This window comes from Podarcis erhardii (assembly GCF_964252035.2).
Source record: "Podarcis erhardii genome assembly, chromosome: 14".
NCBI lineage: Eukaryota > Metazoa > Chordata > Lepidosauria > Squamata > Lacertidae > Podarcis > Podarcis erhardii.
The window spans coordinates 6882204-6904055 of record NC_138503.1 but is presented as its reverse complement, the minus strand read 5'-3'; the positions used below and the strand labels follow the sequence as shown (position 1 = coordinate 6904055).

At 48.0% G+C, this 21852-nt stretch overlaps 1 protein-coding gene across 1 annotated transcript in view; it reads right to left on the bottom strand.

The window, feature by feature from the left end:
- Positions 1-283: 283 nt before the first annotated feature.
- The window catches only part of RFX7 (regulatory factor X7), a 46562-nt gene continuing 24993 nt past the window's right edge, over positions 284-21852 (bottom strand). Inside the window, exons 3-9 of the mRNA XM_081838683.1 lie at positions 20169-20251; positions 19527-19649; positions 12939-13055; positions 12321-12405; positions 11044-11251; positions 9154-9449; positions 284-8085 (exon numbers count right to left, since the gene is read on the bottom strand). Coding sequence (XP_081694809.1) covers positions 4714-8085; positions 9154-9449; positions 11044-11251; positions 12321-12405; positions 12939-13055; positions 19527-19649; positions 20169-20251 — 4284 coding nt within the window. The 3' untranslated portion in view covers positions 284-4713. The remainder of the gene's footprint in view (positions 8086-9153; positions 9450-11043; positions 11252-12320; positions 12406-12938; positions 13056-19526; positions 19650-20168; positions 20252-21852) is intronic.

Here is a 21852-nt window from a genome sequence, read left to right as displayed (position 1 = left end):
ACTGCCCATCAGGTGTAGACAACACTGAGCTAGCTCAATCAGTGGTCTGACCGAGTCTAAAGCAGCTTCATACGTTGTGAATCATAGGCAAGGCAGTTTGAGTGCTCCAAAGGAACCTGTCAATGTCAACCATTCTTGTTTATCACATTTAATGCTTGTTTCCATGGGGCTTGTACAGGTCTTGCATACACCCTTTCCCACACACATTGCAGAGAGACACACCCTCCCCCGCGGCGTTTCTTAACACCCGTGTCCATGTAATAAATTGCTCCTCAAGTCCGGCTTAATATAAAATGTTTTATTGTTTCTGAAAACATTAAAAAAACAAACAAATTTTGAGCACTTTCAATAAAAAATCAACTGAAATGCTACTGCAATATCCAACTACTGTCATTTCAGTAGGTACAACAGACAACAAAACACCGGGGGTGGGGGAGAGAGAGAGAGAAGAATCTGTGCACTAGATGAAAAGGTAGAGAGGGTGGTTTTTTTCTTCTTTCCTTATAGAAAGCACAAAAGTATAGTACAAGACTTTATATAAACTTCAGATGCTGCACTGCCCAAGAAACAATTTCCTTCTTTTTCAGTTCAAAAGTCAGTGCTTATTGCAATTATTTGCAAATTCTTTACTTCATGAATTCTCATGAAAAAAAAAATGCCAAAAGGGTTCCCCCCCCAACACCAGAGCAATAAAGATAATGAGAAAGTAACGTATTTAACAATAACTAAGCAGAATTAGTAAACGTAAAAAAAAAAAAAATGTAACTAACTGGTGATTCAGCTATGCTTGTCTGGTTAGCACAGACCCCAGATCTAATACAGCGCAAAAATAATAATAATGAAAAAGAGTGGGTTACAAGAGTCTACCTAGCACTGTACAAGGTAAGTCAAGAGAACACGCATGCACATCAGCTGGTCATGTATTAACATGGTGAGGCAAACAAAACAGTTCTTTTTTTTTCTTCCTGCTGTAAGATTCTCACGTAAGAGAATAAGAAATAGAAACATCTCATTGAGATCAATGCACATTGCTACATAAGACAAGTTACCTGTCATTTGCATGACATTTTGCCTTTTAATAATGAAACACATTAAAAAAGTTTTCTGTAGTCATTGTTTTTCTCTCTTTTTTATAATCCGTGGGCCGTCAAATTTGTTGCATTTATCCTAAGGAATGTGCCTGCCACAGTTCAACAGAAGCCTTAGTGCAATAGCTGAACCCCACACAGTCCAACAGGCTGGCCAGCCAAATCCAATATATATTCTTGGCAATACTGTACATGGGGGTGCAAGTTCATTCGCCTTTAGCCAAGGAGAGCATCCCTCTGAACAACTAAAATTATCATTGTTACGCAGGGGTCTTATCTGGCAGAAGGGGGCTTCTGCCTCCCCAGAGATGGCACGCTTTGGTGTGAAGCAGGGACTTGTCTGCAGGCAGAAAGCAGAAGGGGTTGCAAGCACCAGGAAGAGGGAGGGGTCCAGCAAGCTGCCCATTACAACCCCAAACACACAGAGGAAAACCGCAAAACAAGCACAGGCCAACAATACACAAAACCCCATTTTGGGTCTAGCACCATGAAGTGTGTGTGAAAAAGTTTTAGTTCCCCAGGCCCTCCTTGCAAACCTAACTTCCATTCAATTCGCTTTTAAGTTATCGCAGAATTCCCAGAATTATCGCTTCAGTCCGATTTACCAGTGGCGTTTCAAAATTAAGGTAACAGGCCTTTCTTTTATTTTTTTTTGGGGGGGGAGCGGAGAGACAAAATGATAGTGGTCACATGATAGTTTGAATGTCTTACATTTAAAATTGATTTCAATTCAGCCATCTGTAGCTTGTATCTACATTACAGTCCATGCTCAAACCTGTATCTACAATGCATCCAACACATTTTGGGTTAAAGGTGGGTCACCGGTCAAAAAAGTGCTCCACTCCCAATTGATCTGGATGTGGGCAAGAGCTCCCTGCTGGCCAATCAGGAGCGCCAGACAGATGATGAAGGTGAGCAGCACATGTACCACCCCCCCCCCCAGGCTGCTACAGCTTCACTACCATCACCTTAGGGACAAACCAAGAGTGCCATTCTTGGAGGGGGGCAGAGAACCCAATGGGAACCTCCATCTGCACAGCAGTAATGCCTGGGAAGGGGGGAAGGGGGCATCCCTCTCTGCCAAGTAGTGCTCAAAATATACGCCAGCATGCCTCCTTTAAGGGCCTGTGATGTGAGAACACACACACACAAACACACACAGCTATCCTGCCACCCAGGACAAAAACCTAGATGGAAAGGGGAAATCTCTTGTTTGGTTTGATTCTCTGTACTTCCAGATTTTTTTATTTAATGAAAAACGTGTGTGCACACACAAATCTTAAAAATTATAACCAAAAAACATGCAGAAATCAGATTTCTCTCTTTTTAAAAAACCACAATATACTGGGTGCATGTGCTGTGGAATCCTCTGGGGTACCCAGGTAAGTAGTTGCTGCTTTGCCCTCGCCTCCAAAGTCAACTTTTCTATACACTGCTGCCTTAACTCCAGGAACACACAAGCAGCCAGGAAACTCCCCATGGCCCTTGCTCCTTGCTCCCTGCCCCCCACCCCACTGACGCCAAAGGGGCTGGCTATGGCCCACATACATGGAGTAAGACGCTGGCAACCCCTGTGGGGCCTGAAATGAAGTATTGTCACGGGGCCTGGATTCCAGCACCTTGAAGCAGAGGCACAACAACACTGGGAAAACCTCCTCCTCACGAGCACATTAACCAGAACTGCTGCCCTAAAACCTTTTGCTCTGGAACTGCCCTACATGTGCCAACAATCAGGGCACAATCTACGTCTGACCGGCTGGTAGTCTCAAAAGCCTGCCATGACTGGCTGGTGCATTTTTTGCTTGCTTTGTCTCATGGGCAGCCATTTGCAACGGCTCCTCTCTCTCTCTCTCTTTCTCTCCTTCTCAGAAATATTCTGGCCCTGACACCTTACTTGGGTTTTGGCAGGTGCAAAATGATCAGCCCACGTTACAAGAGGAGGCAAACACAGCACAAGCACCCAGGGAACAGCTTCCCGCAACCTTGGAAAATGGATCTGGCAAAAGGTTTCCCAGGTGAAGTCACAGTTCTGGCACAGATCCTTCTGCCTGAGTAAGGCCCCAGCTGGCTAATGGCTGGCTGTTCTCTCCTCACAGCCCTTTGAAAGGCAATGGCCACACTCCCTGGGCAGCTCCTGCTGGGCGCATCCGCTTGCAACAGGCGGAAATGGGGCACCAACAAACCTATGCATCTTTCCCCATCCATTTCCATTGGATTTGTGTAAGGTAGCTTCTGAAATACATCCCATGGCATGTCTGTAACCCCATGGCATCTAGTAGCACTTATGGCTCTATGAAAATTGTTCTTTCTATCAGCTTCTCAGGAAAGAGCAGAGGGGCTGCACATCAGTGAAGAGGCAACTGCTTTTCTGCACCCCAAATGTTGTTTACAAGTGAGAATGGATGGGTTGGGACCATTTCCACCTTAACTTCAGGTTGCTCCAATTCTGATAAATAAATAGGAAACAGAACGGAATGAAGTCTTATGAAGTCTCAAGGCTCAGAATTACATTTCCTCTCAAGGATATTAAAACCAATAAAAACAGATAGATTTTTAAGCTGAGATTTTCAAGCAACTAAAGAAGGCTAAGCACACACCCACACCCACACACTTTCCAATAAAATTTTAGTGCTTCTTTCTCGTTCCTTGATAGTTCCTATCTGTCGCTCCCCCTTTTAGCCCTTTATTGTCATTTTAAGTTGTATTGGTGTCTAAGTATAGCATTCTCACACCGTCCACCTTCTAAGCTGTATGGTAATCTTTTACCCAAGTCTTCCTCCGCCATTATCCACAGCTGGGACCCCCACCTCTGTGGTTCTCTAACAGCAATGAAACAGAGGAGGCGATAGCGAGCCCAGAATCTTTGGGAAGCAGCCATTTAAAGTCCATCACCCAATCAAGCAACCTGTGCTGATATACACAGGGAACTCTTGCCTCCTGGACCGCTTCCCCCGTTTCCTCTACAGGCTCGCTCCTCACAGATGTGTGCAGGCCCTCCAGCGCAAGGGATGCGCCACCATGTGCAAGGGCCCCATGTCCATACCCAAGCACACGTAGCCCTCTCCATCCGAGGAACACGGTTGCTGCGTGGCCTCCACTCCTTCCAGTGCAGCTTGCTTGGTAACCCAGGGAACAGCAGCCCAGCAAGGGACTCAGGGCGGCACTGACTGAAATGATCAGAGGGAGGAGCAGCCAGGTAACACTGCTTGGGGAACTGGTGAGCCCCTTTCCTTAGCAATTTAGACTCACTACACTCTTGGAACCTCCCCGGCCACTTTTTTCTTTTGCAACAGCAAAAAAGTGCTGTTCAGTAAGTAAAAATTTTTAAAATCTAATACTGGCTCTGGATCAGGCTGTATCCTTCAGAAAAGTCTTTAAAATGGGTAAGACTGAATATTCCCTGCTGAAGAATAGAGCAGCTGGTGGAGCAAAAGGTGTTGGTTGTTGTTGGGTTTTTTTTCCTTTTGTAAAAATGCCACAATTAAGTCAATGTTTCTGCTGCAGGGAGGCACTTCCATTAAGACAAATACAAAGTGTCTGTCTGTCTTTTAGATACAGTGTGCTACATACATCATATTACATATATTTATTTATTTTTTTAAATCTTTTTTTTTTAAAAAAAGATTCAACCCAGCATTTCAACAGCAGGATGGTCCTTGCTCTCCATCCAATCAAAACCTGCCGAAGTCATTGAGTTAATGGACTCGTTGCAGATCTGCTGGAACAAGGGGTCGTTCTTTAATTCTTCCAGTGTTGCTTCATCGTCCTGGCCCTGCTGGTGAGCCGGGTCAAAGAGCAGGTTTGCGTCCAGCGTGTTCAAATCATTAATGCTGCCCGAGAGCTCGGAAGCCAACCTGATGTCATTGGAGAAGACGGAGGCCACGTTGCTGAGATCAGAAGCCACCTGGTTGGCCAGCTGCTGGCTGCTCTGGAGGCTGCCCTCACCCAGGAAGTCTTTCACGGTGCTGCTGAAATCCAGCTGTTGCTGCTGCTGTTGCTGCTCCTCCTCCTCCTCCAGAGGCTCCGATTGTGCTTGGTTATCTCCGGGAGCAAAAGGGATGTGATCGGCGCTGCTGCTCTTCGTGAGGTAACTTGGTGTTTGGAATTCGAAAACCGAAGGGCTGGGGCTGAGCACGTTCTGGCCGTTGGCACTCGGAAACGTGGAAGAGGAAGTTTCTAAAATCTGGGTCAGGTTCATCCTGGCTGTGTAATTGGAGGGCATGTTGTTGATCCCCAGGCCCCTCACCGCGTCATCGTTATCCGAATCGAGCTTGTTCAGCAAGACATTTGTTATCTTCTTAGAATTCGCCTGCTTCTGAGGAGGCGGGAAAGCCGTCTGCATCATGACGGTCAAGGGGACTGACTGGCTCCTCTGCGCAAGGCTGCTGGCACTCGCGTCCGCGTGGACAGCGCTGAACGTGTTGTGGATTTCCGGAGTGACGGGGCTGCCGAAGGGCGCTGCGGTTGCGGGCGCCGTCGTGCTGGAGCGCAGCACATTGCCAGCAGGGCAAGCGGTGCTCCCACTGAGATTGCGCTGGCGGTGGACGGCAGGGCTGACGCTCCGGCACCTGAAGCTGCTGTTATGGGAGGAACCCGCCCCTTTGCCGTCAAGGGGCGCAGGCACAGCGAAGCCCTCCTGCTTGCTGCCGGCGCTGCTGACGGGAGAGACAGGAGTCACGCGGCCAAAATGGGTGTCGTGGTGCCGCGGCTGAGACTGGTAGGACTGGCCGGGAACGGCGAAGGCGTGGGGCTTCCTGAAGCGGTCTTCCACCAGCTCCTGGTAGCTCGGGAGGATCCCATGGCTGGAGACGGGCGGGTTGCTCACTCCGCTGTACCCGGCGTTCATCCACTCCAGCTTGGTTTTGTCGGGGTGCGTGGCCATGGGCCGCTGCATGGGCTTGACGGGGCTGCTGGAGACGATGCTAGCGTCATGGTAGGCCATGCTGGAGCTGATGGGCGTGAAGGCAAAGGGGTTCCTGCATTCCACGGGGCTCGGCGGGACGCTGCTACTGCAGTTGGAATGGGGCGTGCCGATGGGCGTGTGCCGGCTGCTCCCCAGGGCACTGTCGACGGGCGTTGTCTGAGCCATCCTGGAGCAGGGGCTCTCTCGCGACACGCCCTGCGATCCCGCAATGAGTTCGGACGTCGGAGTGGGTGTGGGAGTAGGTGTCGGGGTGGGCGTGGGCGTTGGGGTGTGGACAGGGGTGCCGCTGTTGTGGATTGGGTGGTAGAAGTGGGCGCTGCTCGCGTGAGAGGACAGGGATGCCCCCTGGGCCGCCCCCTGGCTCTGGAGGGCCATGCCCAGGGAGCTCCCGTACAGGTGAGAGCTGTTCATGGACATCTGCTCCTCCATGAGCACCAGTTCCTCCACGATGCTGTCCTGGGTCAGGTCGTCGTCGAAGGAGAAGAAGTTCTCGTTGGACTGCGAGGCGGCATCCTCAAACTCCTTGAGCTCTGGCTGCAGAGCTAACTGGCTTGGCGCCTGCGCTTGTAGCTGCTGCTCCAGAGAGGGCTCTGGCCCCTGGCTCTGCACCTGCTGGCCGTAGGCAGCTGCCTGCTGGAGCCCTTCGAAGTGTACTGGCTCCCAGACAGACTTCGGCAAGGCCTCCGAGCCGCCAGCGTGTTCCGCGAGAGCCATAACACCGACGTCCTCCTGCAGCGGCTGCTGCTCGCAGTTCAGAGGGGCAAAGTCGGAGCTCTTTGCAAGATGCTGCCATATGTTGGGGCTAAAGCTGTCACTGGGCTGGGAACTGCTTTCTAAGACAAACACATTCCCTTCCAACTTCACTTTGATGTCTGAAGAGGAGTCTGCCAGCTGCTGCCCTAGAGTGGGATCGCTGGAGTCAAGAACAAGGTCGGCGTCCAGGGGGCAAGTGGTCACTAAGCTGCTGGGCACCGCAGAATGGACTTTGATGGTCACCTTGCCAGGCACCTGCACAAGTGCTGCAGCCCCTTCGCTCTTGGCCACAGCCACCACTCTCTGCTGCACTTTCTTCACACCTCCCGCTTTTGGGGCTTCTGTACTGGCTGCAGAGACCTGCCCCACAGAGAGCTTCTTGACTGGGGGGCCCTGGGAGTCTGTAAAGGCAGATGGCAGCCGCTTCCTTGGGCTTTTAGCACACACTTTGTCACCACTGGGAGGCACAGGGATGCTGGTGCCAGAGAAGGTCTGCATAGCAACGGAGGGAGTGATTGTGCCAGGACTGATCTCCAATGTGGAAACAGGGCGGGATTCAGTGGGCTGGGCAAGGCTTTTCCTTCCTGCTTCCTCAGCTCTCGGGTCACAGCCCTGGACACATTTCCCTTCTCCGCGGACCTCCTCGGCTTGACCTTTCCACAGTTCTGCTTCACCTTTCCTCTGCTGCCCAACTGAGGTGCTCGGAGCAACCTTTGCAACTTTAGAGGCGTCTGAGTTCTCTTGGCACCGCAGCACTGTCTCCTCCAGGGCTGCCTCTGGCTCCATTTTGACCTCAACTGAAGACGCAGAGGGAGCCAAGCCTCCTCCTGCTGCTCCTCCACTGCCACCAGCTTTGGGCCCTGGAGACTGAAGCGAAACGACAGACCCATTCTGAATCTGCGGGACAGTCCTCAACTCATCGGCTGCTCCGGAACCACTGACAACTGAAGGCGTGTGCTTGACCGGCGTGCTGCCGGTGCTGCTGCTGCTGCTCGGAGCGAGGGAGATGGTGGTCATTTTCACCACATTCATGTGCTGAGCAGGGACAACGGTCTTGATGGGGCTGCTTGTGAACAGCACTGTCGTTGGGGATCGGATGGTGAGGGCACTGGTGTTGGCAGGCTTGGGCAGGATCTGAGGGTAGCGGTGCCTGGCAGAACGATCACCCACAGGGCTGGCGGGAACATTCTGGGGGGTCTTTGGTGACTGCTTGACCGACTGCATATGCTGGGTGACCACTTGGACGTTGAGCGGGAGAACTTTGCCATCGGCTGAACCCACAGGACTAGGCGACGTCACCAACTGCCGGGTCCTCGGCACCTGTTGGGGAGGGAAATGAGGTTCCAGTTACTCCTCTTATAAAACCAGTCACCCAGCAAAACTAAACAGATCAAATTTGGTCTACAGAAGGCAAGTCTCCTTCCTGTCCACTTCCACTACTTCCTGTTTGACACAGCCCCCCACCCTACAATCTCCCATGCCCTATGTTTTTTTACTCTCTAACCCACTCATGTCGATCAAAAATCCTCCTGCAGCTTCCAAACACATGTGTCTCTTCCCCATTCTCAAAAAAAGGCTTCCTCAACACCTCCTGCCCCACCAACTATTGTCCAAACTCCTGGAGTGGGCTCTCCACTGATATGCATCTTTCATCCACTCTGCTGCACTGACAGTCCACAACCCTCACAAAAACGCCAAGGATCTCTTCCTTGCCACCGTCAAACTTCCATGTGCCTCCCTGTGGCTGCTACATGTTGATTCTCAGCTGCACCTTTTCCCTACCTCTCTACCTGCCTTATTCCACTTTTAAGCAAGGGAGACCCCTCCTCTTCCCTCCCTCCCCCCCCAGGCTTCCTGTTCTCCCCCCCCCCCCCGACCGTCGGGTGACCTCACCAAGGAACAAGAAATGAGAGCATAGCTGCATTTCCCAATTGTCAGGGATCTTGCAAGGTACATGAAAGCACAGGGCCACAGGCGCAAACCTGAATAAAATCCGTAAATGCTAGTTTATTATTTATAGATTCACACTTAAGATTTTAAATGTCACAGAAGGCCAAGCCAGATAATTTCCTGATCCAAATCACACCAGAAAAGTTCTACAATAAATCTGCACCCCACCCTCAGATCACCCCAAATCATTTTCGCTTCCATTTGTTTAACCCCATTTAATTTCAAAAAAAAAAACCCTGCTACAAATCAGTTCAATTCCTTCCATGTATTCCCCCCAAATCAATCTCCAGAGAAAATAACTTTGAATTCATCTGTCTTCCTCTACTAATCATCATACGCAGTACCCAAGATAATCCCACCCCAATTTACTACCCACCTGGAAGCCCATGGAGAGGTCAGCAAAAGGTTTAGGGCCCACTGTGTCTACCAACAGCTTACCGTTATAGGGCTGGGAACAGCAGCCACGACAATGCCAATGGGCTGAGGAGACAAGATGGCTGGACTCCCATTGGAAAGGCTGGTGACCCCATTGCTGGTGGTGCCCTCCACCTTCTTGGCCGTGGACTCTCCTGGCAAAGGCGACTGCAGCTTCTGCTCCTGCTGCTTTTTCTGGATCTTTCGCTGCAGCTGCTGCTTTGCATCAACTGGGGAGGACAGAGTCTTCACCTGGGGCTGGAAGGAATTGCTCTCCGCGGTTGGGACAAAAGCCGAAGGCTGGGGGATCCCTTTGATTCCTGGAAAACATGAGGAGGAGGGCAGGTAAGGCAGGCCTGCCATTTGAGCACCTACACGAGCCTTCCTGCTGTGTTGGACCAGAACTCCCATCAGCCCCAGCCAGCTCAGTCTTACGATGCTGTGGCTGATGGGAATTGTAGTCCCAAATGGCAGGGGGGCACCAGCATGGGAAATGACGGCCCACATAATCCTCGGCTGAGCTCTTCGGACGCAGTTTGGGTTCACTTGCACAGGAGAGGGTTGTGCCCCTCAGGTACCTGGAGGAGCACAACATCAGGCTTATCAGCAACACTACAACTGCAAAAGCCACACAGTCTGCTTAACCACAACAACTATTGTCCAAGTTCAAAGGCGGTCGTTGTGACTGCTGGTCAGCAGCTGCAGTAACCTCCTTTAAAGGCATGCATTTGGCACCAATCAGCTGACTGGGGCAGGGTGTGTGCCTTCAAAGGGTCTTGCTTTATCCCTTGGCTATGGTATTGAATTGGGAGCTCACATTAAGCTTCCAGTTATCCCTCTGTAGTCTTGGGCATACCTGCCCCACATATGACATCACATAGGCATGGTTTGTGGGGAAACACCTCATGAGCCAAGCTGGGACCTGTGCCAGGCCTAACTGGGCCTGAAGGCTGGGAGTTTCCCACTGCTGCCTAAGATCACCTCAAATGCCTAGCAGGAGGTGGCAGTGACTAAATTTTGTAAGGTCCCCAGTGAACACATCTCTGTGGGACACAAGTCTCCTCCTTGTATACAGAAATGAGAATGGAAGTTGAAGTCCCTCACCTTTGTAAAATGGAAATAACAACAACTAAACGATTGTCAAGTCCACCTGCTGCAGGAGTTTGTAGGCCCTCCTGTATTGCAACCAGATAGCTGGTGGGTCTTTCCATGGTGCAGAGTTAGGCCTGTCCCCCCCCCCCACCTGAGTCACTGCTGCAGCTCTAGACAAGAGACCAAATGTTTCCCAGGCAGATAAGAGATGCTTGCATGCCAAATGGCACACTGACTTTCAGGAGAAAAGGCCTTCCTCAGACTGCACTGCTTCCGGTCATACAGTGGGGAAATGTCATGTTTCACAATAAAATACACTGCATATAGAAAACCCACATATCAGGTGAGATATCAGGATCCCACTGCAGGGATTGTTCCACCCTCAGTTTAATATAGGAAGGAATTTGTCCCAAGTGGCCCCCCTTGTTAAAATTTCTTTCTTTCTTTCTTTATAAGTATTTCCAAACCACTAGTATGTTTAATATTTCTAAGCACTGTACAGGATAATGGAACACACACACACACACACACACAGAGAGAGAGAGAGAGAGAGAGAGAGAGAGAGAGAGAGAGAATATGCAATAATCTGTGGAGCCAGTGCAGAGAAAACTCTGCTCCCCAAACCGGATTACTGACAGACCAACAAGAATGCCGTTCCAAGAGAAATCTGTTGAGATTTCAGCATGGGCCCACCATGCTCATATTTATAGCAGGGGAATATGAACCCTCCAACCCCACCCCCTTATAACATGGAAAACGCCAACATTTTTTCTTCTCCCAGGAACAGCACATCAAGTGGTGCACTGAGCCAACGCTCCTCACCTGCCGGGGCACCAGCCATCACGGTTAAAGCTGCCATTGATTTAGTGCCTATGTAGTGGCTTTTGACCAGGTAGCGGGCCAGATCCAAGACGGAATCGAAGGGCTGGCTGAGCACTTTCTGGGCCCACTGGCAGACCAGCTGGCAAGCAGCTGACACCACCTCTTCGTCGGCACTCTGCAGGTGCCCAGAGGACTCTGCCCCTTCCAGCTGAAACAAAAACAAAAAGGAGAGCCTGAGCAACAGCAACAGCTTCGCTATAATATAATAAGTACACAGCATTTGAATCTAGCCATGGAGATTGGGGCTAGTACTGAGCTGCTGCTTAAGGAAGGCCTGAGTGAGGGTTTGTTGATGCTTTGCTTCCCTTGAAAAGGACTCGCTATTTTTGCCACAAGCTCCATGGTGTCCCTTCCATAACATAGTAAGGTAAGTAAAAGAATTCTGGCATTATGTTGGGGTTTTTGAAGGACCTGAAGTGGATTTTCCACTCTGATTTGGCCTTTTAAAACGATTTCAGACACTGTCATGGTGGCTCTGCAAAATTTCCTACACCCGATAAAAAACATAGCTCCAAGCTTCAGTAACCATTTTAACAAAAGGAAACTGAAATCAGGTTTGCTCATTTCAAAAAAAGTGCTTATGGAATGCCTGCGGGGAACTTCCAGATGTTGATGGTCTCAATCAGTCCCCATCAGCCAACATGGCCAACGGTTACGGATGGTGGTGATGGGAGTCAGGAGTGTGGCAACATCTGGAGGGCCCTCAAAGATGCTCCCCCCCAAAAAAAAGTTATGAATAAAATCTGCCCCCTCTTTTAATGCCATTTCCCACACTACTGCTTGCAGACAGGAGATGGTCACATCTGCATTTGGACAGATGCAAAAATATATGGTGAAAACATGCTCTTTGTGTCATGTGGCAGGCACCTGGCCCCAACATTTCCAAAGGGTGGAAGTGAAGTGAAGTGACATGCAGTATATTTCTGAAAGCAGAGGAGCTGTTCTCTTCCCGCCCAATGTGTACGCGAAATGTAACAAGCTCAAGTGTCAGAGGAGTCTTTGACCTTATGGTTTTAAACCTTGTGTTTTAAAAGGTTGCGCTTCCTTCTCGTTTACTACATAATGAAATCCCTTAGTTTTAAACATTCCAACTTCTGCAAAGCAAACCCAGTGATCTTTAATTCTGCAACGCTAAGCTGTCAGCTTTCCTTAAAGCCCTTTTGTTCTACCTAAAAGGTCTTAATCATTCTGCCCAACAGCTCAGGTGTCTACTTTACCCCATCGGCAGTTTTGTGGAAGTCAAGGTTGGGGAGTGTCGGCATCTGCACAAAAGCTTTCTTCCGAAGTCCACTATAGCAATACGTGATTTTTAAAAATTAAGGTGTAAATAATTGTAAAATTGCAGTATTTTCCCTTTGCATTAAATTAACTTTCTTACACAGACCTAACATAGATACAAAGCTGATTGGTCAACAGAACGTCCTTTCTGAATTTAAGGGCAGAAATGCAGGCGTGATCCAAAAATGATCAAGGGTTAAGAGAGGAGCTCTGTCTTTCTATTGTTCCTTCCAGGCCTACAATGGACCCCCACTCTTATAGTGAGGCAAACTGCCCCCCTGTGCTCCCCCTACTCATGGCCAAAGCTACCTTTGCCTCACCACTGCCATTGTCTGCTTGCTCTTGCCAGACAACGTCAATGAGCAAATGGCCAGCCTTCTTTCTCCTGCTCCTCCCTGCCACTGTTGCCTCCTTGCAAGAGTGAAGGACAGGTGAACAAGCAGGCTGCCGCAGTGAAGAGGAGGAACAGGTCCAGGGGCATGCCAGCCTTTGATGCTGACCCTGATTTCCAGGAAAGTTAAGTGAAATGGTTTCAAAAACATTTCCACAAAGGATATTTTGATTTTCCTCTTGTGCCTAGACGGCGAGCCTTCATGTTGGGGAAGACATTCTTCATGATCTTCCCAAAGTCAGCAGCACTTAACGGATGGTATCCAAGATTGTCACAATAGCTCCTGAAACAAAAGGGAAGCAAGAAGAAATGAATGAGAGCAGGACTGGGGCAAGGCTGATACCCAGCTCTATCTCTCTTTTAAATCAGAACCAGTGAAGGTGGTTAAGGTCCTGTGTGAGTGCCTGGAGGCGGTTGGAGGATGGATGGCGGCTAACAGACTGAGGTTGAATCCCGACAAGACAGAATTACTGTTTTTTGGGGACAGAGTGTGGGTGGGTGTGGGGTACTCCCTGGTCCTGAATAGGGTAACTGTGCTGCTGGAGGAGCAGGTGTGCAGCCTGGGAGTCATTTTGGACTCACAGCTGTCCATGGAGGCGCAGGTCAATTCTGTGTCCAGAGTGGCTGTCTACCAGCTCCATCTGGTAAGCAGGCTGAGACCCTAACTACCCACGGACTGTCTCGCCAGAGTGGTGCATGTTCTACTTATCTCCCGCTTGGACTAGGCTCAAGAAACGCCCACTGACGGATTCTGCGAGCGACTGAACGGCCACGGAGTGAAGGGCTGTCAGCCGAGACAAGGTTAACCAGGCAATCTAGCCAGCAGCGACGGTAACTTACGCACAAGCAACCCCTTATAACCATTACAGGTGCAGTAGAAATAATAAATAAAGGTAAAGGTACCCCTGCCCGTACGGGCCAGTCTTGCCAGACTCTAGGGTTGTGCGCTCATCTCACTCTATAGGCCGGGAGCCAGCGCTGTCCGCAGACACTTCGGGGTCACATGGCCAGCGTGACAAGCTGCATCTGGCGAGCCAGCGCAGCACACGGAACGCCGTTTACCTTCCCGCTGGTAAGCGGTCCCTATTTATCTACTTGCACCCGGAGGTGCTTTCGAACTGCTAGGTTGGCAGGCGCTGGGACCGAACGACGGGAGCTCACCCCGCCGCGGGGATTCGAACCGCCGACCATGCGATTGGCAAGTCCTAGGCGCTGAGGTTTTACCCACAGCGCCACCCGCGTCCCTGAAATAATAAATAATTAGTATTAAATTATCTAGGTCAGCAAAGCAGCACTTAAGGCCGCATCCACATGCCTGGTGCTTTGGCCTTTTCCTGGAGTACCAAAGAAACAGGGTCAGCAGCCCTGGAAGAGCCCAGCCCCACAGGGGCCTTAGCTGAGGGTTCCCCGCCAGTCACAGAGGCTGCAGCCTTGCCCTGTCTCCCCCCTCATGCCTACTTGGTTGGGTCTAGCCACCTGGTTGCCCAACTCTACCTCCAGGCTACCAGCTCCAACCGTTTTTATGGAGCACATGAATCGAGCTACAGTTTGATCCCATCCCATCCCCAGGATAATTTCCCCATGAGATTGTCTAGTCAGTGACAACTTAAGCCGGCTCAGGCCAAAGGGTCCATTTGGCCCCACATTCCATTCCCGCAGTAGTCAACCGCATGTCCGCTATGATGCACTATGTCACGGTCTTGAAAACGGCAAGAAGGCTCTCCTCGTCTGCGATCACCAGCTTGTTTTCAAAGGCACGTTGAGGTAGAGCACAGCCATTAGGGCCGTAGCTGTTAATAGCCTTACCCTCTATGGATCTGTCTAATCCTTTTAAAAAACCAGCCAAGTTGGTGGCCATCGCTACACCTCATAGGAGTGCATCCCATAGTTAAACTATGTGAAGAAATACTTCCTTTTGTCTGCCCTAACATTCAGCTTCATTGGATGTCCCCAACCTTTAGTATTATGAGAGAGGCCGATCCATTCTCTGCATGCCATGCATCATTTATTCACCTCATGTTTCTCCTTAGTCACCATTTCTCAAAATTTAAAAAAAACCCAAATGTTGTCACCATTCATTGCAAGGGAGTTGCTCCAACCCCTTAATTATTTTAGTTGCCATTTTCTGAACCTTTTTCAGCTCTGCAATATCCTTTCAGAGGTGAGGCAAGAGTACACAGCATTCCAGTATGGTCTCAACCTCATATATGTATAACAGCATAATGATACTGGCAGTTTTTATCTTTATTTTTCTCCACATAAATTTTTGTGGAAATGTTTTCATCATACAATGAAATAAAAAGCAAACTAATCTAAATTTTAAAAAGCAAAAAACAAAAAACCCAAAGTAAATACAAAGCCCTCTCTCAAAGGTAGAACTTAATTCTTGTCTCACACAGAAGGGGGTGGACCTTCCCAGCTCTCACCTGGGGATTCTTCTGTCAGCCTCCCACTCTGGGAGATCTTCCATTCCCTGCCTCTCACACAGGGTCCTTCACTGGCCAGTCCTCACCTTCACTTGTGTACAATCTCCTCAGTGAACCAGAGTAGGAGACACAAATAAACATACGCAAGGGAAGAAAAGAAGAAGAAGAAGAAGGAACAGGGAGATAAAGATAAGAAAAGAGTGAAAAAATGAAAGAAAGGAAAAGAGAGAGGAATAAAAAGGGCTTCTGATTCTCCGTCTGTCAGTTATATGTATAAAGATTATTCAGAGTATTCACTCCAGGATGATATCCAGCTGTTCCTCTTCCTGCTAGGCAGTATTTTCCCAGTCTTCAGAATCAGACATCTCAAGTTCACTCATTTTTCCTTCCACACAAAAAGGCTGAGGGTTTCTCCAATTAATATTATTATTGATAAACATCAATAATAGTCTTCCTCCAATCCAGCATTACAACTTTGCCTCCAAGAACTTCAACAATTCCTCCATGTTGAGAAACTATTAATCCACCTCCTTTATTCACACAGGAGACTCCCCACTGTGGCCAAATATTAAAAGAGTAATCCATGGTTATTTACTAATTGTAGATTCATTAATTCACACCTAGTTCCACATCTTCTGATCCCATTTTCTGATGGCTGTGATTTCCAACCTAGATTAGAAAAAAAAAAGTTCCTTCCATTTCCTCTTCTTCCATTCTTTTCCCAGGAAAGTCGCTAGAGGATTGGTAGCATTTTCCTCTAAATTCACTCCAAATTGTACACAAAATCCTTTTCATCTCAGCTGTTTCCTGTGCCAGCTCAGAATATTTCTTAATCTCTCTGTCCATGGTTTCTTTCCACTCCTCCAACATCGTAACTCCACTACATGACTATTTCACTGCTCCAGTCACCTGTGTGAAGGTCCTTTCCATTTCATCATCTTCTGCCTTCAGCTCTACCATTCCACGCTCCTGTTCTTACAGTCCTTTATCAGTATTATTATCCAAAGGTTCTGTGTCTTCTTTAACCACATTATTTATCTGTTCCATTTTCATTCACCATGTTATCCATCTCAGCCCTGATTTCTTTTAATTGTTCATCTAGTAGTTGCTGCATGATGCCAGCAGTCAATGGGGTGCCCAACAGTGTTTCTGCCATAGTGAGTGTTCTTGGTTTTATTAACAATCCACACTCTCCACCTTAAGATCATAGTCTCCTTATCTCCAGACCACATTCTTTTCCCACAGTGGCATAGATAAACTAGTTTAACTTTTGCAGCCAGCACTTTCACCAGAGGAACGAAAGGTTAAAAATAAAACAAAATAAAGAGTTCTAACAGTTGGAACACCCCTTAACCGTTTAGAATCTTTCTTAGACACAAAGAATTAAAACATGCTTTCTGTTTTGCATTCAACTATTTAATGATTGTCTCTTCTTAAGCCAGGAATCAGTTCACATTCCAGACTCAAATTTCAACCATCACGTCAGTTATAATTTCTAACAGTCTCAAAATTAATTAAAATAAATGGAGCTTTTGCTGGCCTTACGCCCTAAGGACTCACTCTCAGGACTACTATGAGGTGTTTGAGCAGTTCCTCTGGTCTAGGTTACTCACCCCTGTTGGGTCCCTCAAAACTTCTCAGTCTCCCAGCATGGAAAGCTGCTTTTTCAGAGAATCAGATGTTATTTTCCGTTCTCTCTGTCTTCCCAGAGAGAGAGTGACAACCAAGACTTATGGGTTGGCTACCTTTAATCACCACATAATTATCTTGCAAGAGATGTCTAGTCTGCCATCTTCCTCCCCAGAAGTCCTGGAAGTCTATTCCCTTCCTGGATCAACTTTTTCACAGCTGCCAAACACGGGACTGACACCTTCATCAAGCTATCCCCTACAACCCCAAGATCTTGTTCCTGGTCAGTCACCATCAGAGACCCCAGCAGAATAACTGTGAAACAAAGATTTCCCCCCCCTCTAATGACCAATGTGCATCACTTTACACCTGTTTACACTAAATTACATTTGCAATTTCACAGCCCATTGTCTCAGTTTGGAGAGGTTCTGTTCATCTCAAAGACGCTTGCATATAATGGGTAAGTGTCCCTAAGTAACAGGTCTGATCCCACCCACCCCCTTTCATATTTTATAAGTATAATTTTCACAAATGTTGCACCACGTTTGGACAAGAAAGCAAAACAAGTTTTCCAAACGGTGCTCCTCCGACAGCCTACAAAAGTTTTCAGATGAACAAACAATTCAACATTTCCTGTGTGATCTTTGATTCCTGGCCAGTACATATTCCAAAGACTCTAGTCAGTCTTTTGTAATACCTGTACATAAGACTTGTTTTGTAATACCTGTACATAAGACTTGCAGGTAGGAAGCTTCCTCCTCCTGCATTAAGAAGGACTGGAATTGGCTAAAGCCAAGCAAAAAAAAGCACAAGCCTGTTCTATCCCTCATTCACACACAGCCTTTTTTAGAAAGAGGAAACTATGCTGCCCAGATGTAACTGGCTATTGTCTTAGACTGCTAATGCACATTATATACTAAGACCATAGATTGATCCATCCATATAGCTTTGGCTTGTCCCCAAATCACTGGCCTATCTAACCCAGGGTAGCCAACATGGTACTGTCCAGCTATTAATTCCCCAAAGTCCTGGTCAGTGGTATGCTCTGACTAGGCCACAGAAAGCTGCCTGCCAACTGGGAGTGCCGGGAACTGAACTTACAACCTTCAGCACACAAAGCATGTGCTCTGTCATTCATTCAGCTACAGCCCCTCCAGTGATAAGCAACCAACCCCCCCCCCAAAAAAAAACCAGGGGATCAGTCACAGGATCAAAATGAGGGCCATCTATGTTGAGTCAATCAGCTCCAAAGTGCTTTAGACTACTTTCTGGAAAAGCAGTATGCATCTTTTAAACCAGGGATGACGAACCTATGGTCCAACATGCTGCAGGACTCCAGCTCCCATCATCCCTAGCCAAACAAGTTCCTTGGGTCATTCCACCTGCAAAGCCCGCACTCTACTACTAAGCTATAACCTGTCCCCAAAAGTCCTCCCTTCTCTTCAGAAGTGCAGCAGGAAACAGGCAGGAGTGGCAGTTCAAGTTAACAGTGGAGGCAGGATACTGCAGCGCCCATCATCGCCTGCCCACACAGCCCGGATGTGACCTTTCCAGGGGAGAATCTAAGAGGCAGCTTTCCTCAGCTGCTGAGGACCACATCTGAGACACACCTGTAATGGGGACCCCCTCTGGGGGTTTCCTTGGGAAAGCCTTCGAGCAGAAGGGAAAGGGCACGGCAGAACCCACAGGGCTGCCTTTAAAAGGGGGAAGAATTTCATGCCGGACTAGCGAGTGCAGAAGTGCTGTGCACAGCTTAGGGTGTGACAACCATCACCTTATGTGGGAAGCAGCAAATGATTTTGAAAATACGAGCAGCTAATACTGTGCTATGCATAAAGCAGAAGGCATGAAACACTTCCCGTGCCCAGACAAGAACCCCACTTCCATCTAGTACATTTCGGCACTCAAATAGCTTTTACTGTTGCCCTTTGGTTCACACACACGCCAGCACTGTTGCCTCGGCCATCTACCATGCAGCCTTTGTGGGTCAAGGGATCACTTTTATAGGCCGTACAACGGGGATTAATAATTTACAAAGCCACGGGAGGAGAGACGCTCGGCTACGTTTGCCAGCACACTGAACCTGAAAGCTGAACGAGCAATTCTGCCATTGCCTGTGCAACTCTCCTAGTGAGACAGAACCTAGCAGGAGGGCCGGCCTGCCCATGAAGAAAAGCAAAGTGTGGTCTCAGACAGCTGGGAAGGGTGCTGCTGCCACACACATGCCATGCTCTGCCCATCACTGCTGATGCCTAGGCGAGTGTGCGGTAGCAGTGAGTTCCGTGGATTGGTGTGGGGATTCCATGCTTTTTTCACAGTGCCATTTTTTTTCTCGCCGCGGGGACCGACTTCCAGGTTGGAAGAGTGCCAAAAATAGCGTACGCGGGACAGAGAAGCGTCCATGTGCATACGCTCTTCCGACCCGGAAGAGCACTGGAAATAGCTTGAGCGCACAGGTGCGCACACTCCAGCCCACCGATAGGTCTGCCAGGGAGTGGACCAGCTCGGCCTCAAAAACCGTTGCCGACCCCTGCCCTCCACTATTCAAGAGGGCTCCCCTTGCCCGGCTTTGTGCAGTGCTGTTCTGCTTTGCAGCACAAGTAAGTATTTCATTGTTTAATCAGGGACACCCTCCTCCTTGATATTCTCCCAGTGCACAAGTAAACCCACCTCCCCACAATACGTTTGAAAACACTCACTTGTACTCATCATACACCTCCTGCTTGGGGAGGGATGTCTCCGGGTGCTCCTCTAAGGTGTTACGGATCCAGGAGAAGGCGTGCATTTGCTGGGCGCGGCTGGATGACACAGACAGCTGATCGCTGAGCCAGAAGAAAAGAGGGTCAATTAGGACGACTTTTATTATTGCGATATTACCATCCAATGTGTACTGAATCCAAAGCAGAGAAAGGACAGACTGGCAGACTCGGGTTCCATGGAGGTTCCAATTTCAATAGATCACCTGGACTCTTAACCAATCTGCTTTCTGCAATTTTGCCTGTTGCCAACACCTCAAATATAGGTGTACTTTTGAGATATCAAAGGAAGAGAAAGATAATATCTAATGAACAAAAAGTTATCACCACCCACAATGGCAGGGACAGCAAGGAGAGGGAGCTGGTCACCCCACTTTTCTATCATGCCTAATACCCTAACCCCACCCCAATGATGAGGTCTGGTCCTGGGCAGTGGGACAGAGCCACAGCCAGACTGCCACAAGGTACAGACTTCTTTGTCTTTCCAACTTCCTCAGCAGCCTTTCAACAAAACATCTGTCACACCAAACACCAGGAAATTAGGCAGCAAATGTGAATTATATGACTATTCTGACACATACATACCTTTTCTCTCCATTGCTAGGACCAGAAGGCAGCTGAAGGTAGAGGTAGAGTTTCTGTAGATCTGTAAACTTCTCAACTTCTTGCTAAATACAGAATTTTTAACAGAGTTCACAGTCAGTAGCAAAGAGTGTATATTTTTGCACAAAATGTAATTACAGCTAAACTGCTATGGTTTCAATTTCAGCAATCAATACAGAACTCTTCTCTAAATTTATTGTGTCCTCAATCTTTTAGGCCCCATCTGCTCTATACATTTAAATCGGTATCATACCACTTTAAACACTTTTCACATTTAGCTCTGCCTACATCCCCTTTAATTCCCGTACTGGACCACCCATCATTCTGCCTTACAGATAAATATGTACAATATAAAGAATGGAAGGCAGCAGGAATTTATAGAATTAAGTACAGTGGTGCCTCGCAAGACGAAAAGAATCCGTTCCGCGATTCTCTTCGTCTAGCGGTTTTTTCGTCTTGCGAAGCAAGCCCATTGACAGCTTAGCGGATTAGCGCTATTAGCGGTCTAGCGGCTTTTAGCGATCAGCTGAGAGGCGGCTTATCAGCGGAACAGCTGATAAGTGGCTTAGCGGCTTAGGAAAGGGGGGGGAGCGAAAAAAACCTGCGGGAACTCGCAAGATTTTTTCGTCTTGCGAAGCAACCCCATAGGGAAATTCGTTTAGCGAAGCGCCTCCAAAACGGAAAACCCTTTCGTCTAGTGGGTTTTCCGTCTTGCGAGGCGTTCGTCTTGCGGGGCACCACTGTATATTATACCTAATAGTCATCCTTCCATGTCTACCCTAAAGGAAAAGATTGGAAATACACCACAGTTAATTCAAATTACTACGTATGCTAAATCTCTACCTTGTAAGGGGGATTGTTTACTTTCTCTACTTTTGAACCCTTAGTTGCTCAAATATCTCTGAATTTTAAAGGTTTGGTATCCAATATTTACAAGTTGCTAATAAGCTAGGCAATGGGCTCTTCCCAGCAACTTAGGATATCCTGGGATGGTGACCTTAAATTTCACATTGATGAACATGAGTAGGTTCAAATTTGAGTAAATGTTCCATTGAAAACTACTATCTTCTAGGATTCAAGAATCCACTCTAAAAACAATACTTAGGCGGTATCGGACTCCGGCATGGCTTTCAGAAATCAATACAAACATCTCTTCACTATGCTGGTGAGGCAGTAATACTATAGGAACATATATTCATATGTGGTGGGAATGTGAAGTTTTACATAGTGTTTGGATAAAGGTTTTTAGCATTGTCCCTCAAATCATAGATCAATCACTAATACCAGATCCAGTCTTGGCCTTGCTTTGGATAAAAAGCAATACAAATCCCACAGTATCTCATAAGAAACTGGTATTTCTATTACTAGTGGTGGCATGAATGTCAATAGACTGTCAATGGAAATCTTGCTCACTTCCCTTGGTTGATTATTGGTTGGGTAGAGTTTGGGATATACTACTACTACTACTACTACTACTACTACTACTATGTTACGGAAATTACGGGGGAGGGCACATCTTTAAAGTTGTAAAATGTTACAAATATTATGCCTGAATGTATCCTTTCAACTTGACAGCTCAGGGAAGTTACCTAGCTTTAAAAATATAGTGGTGCCCCGCAAGACGAATGCCTCGCAAGACGAAAAACCCGCTAGACGAAAGGGTTTT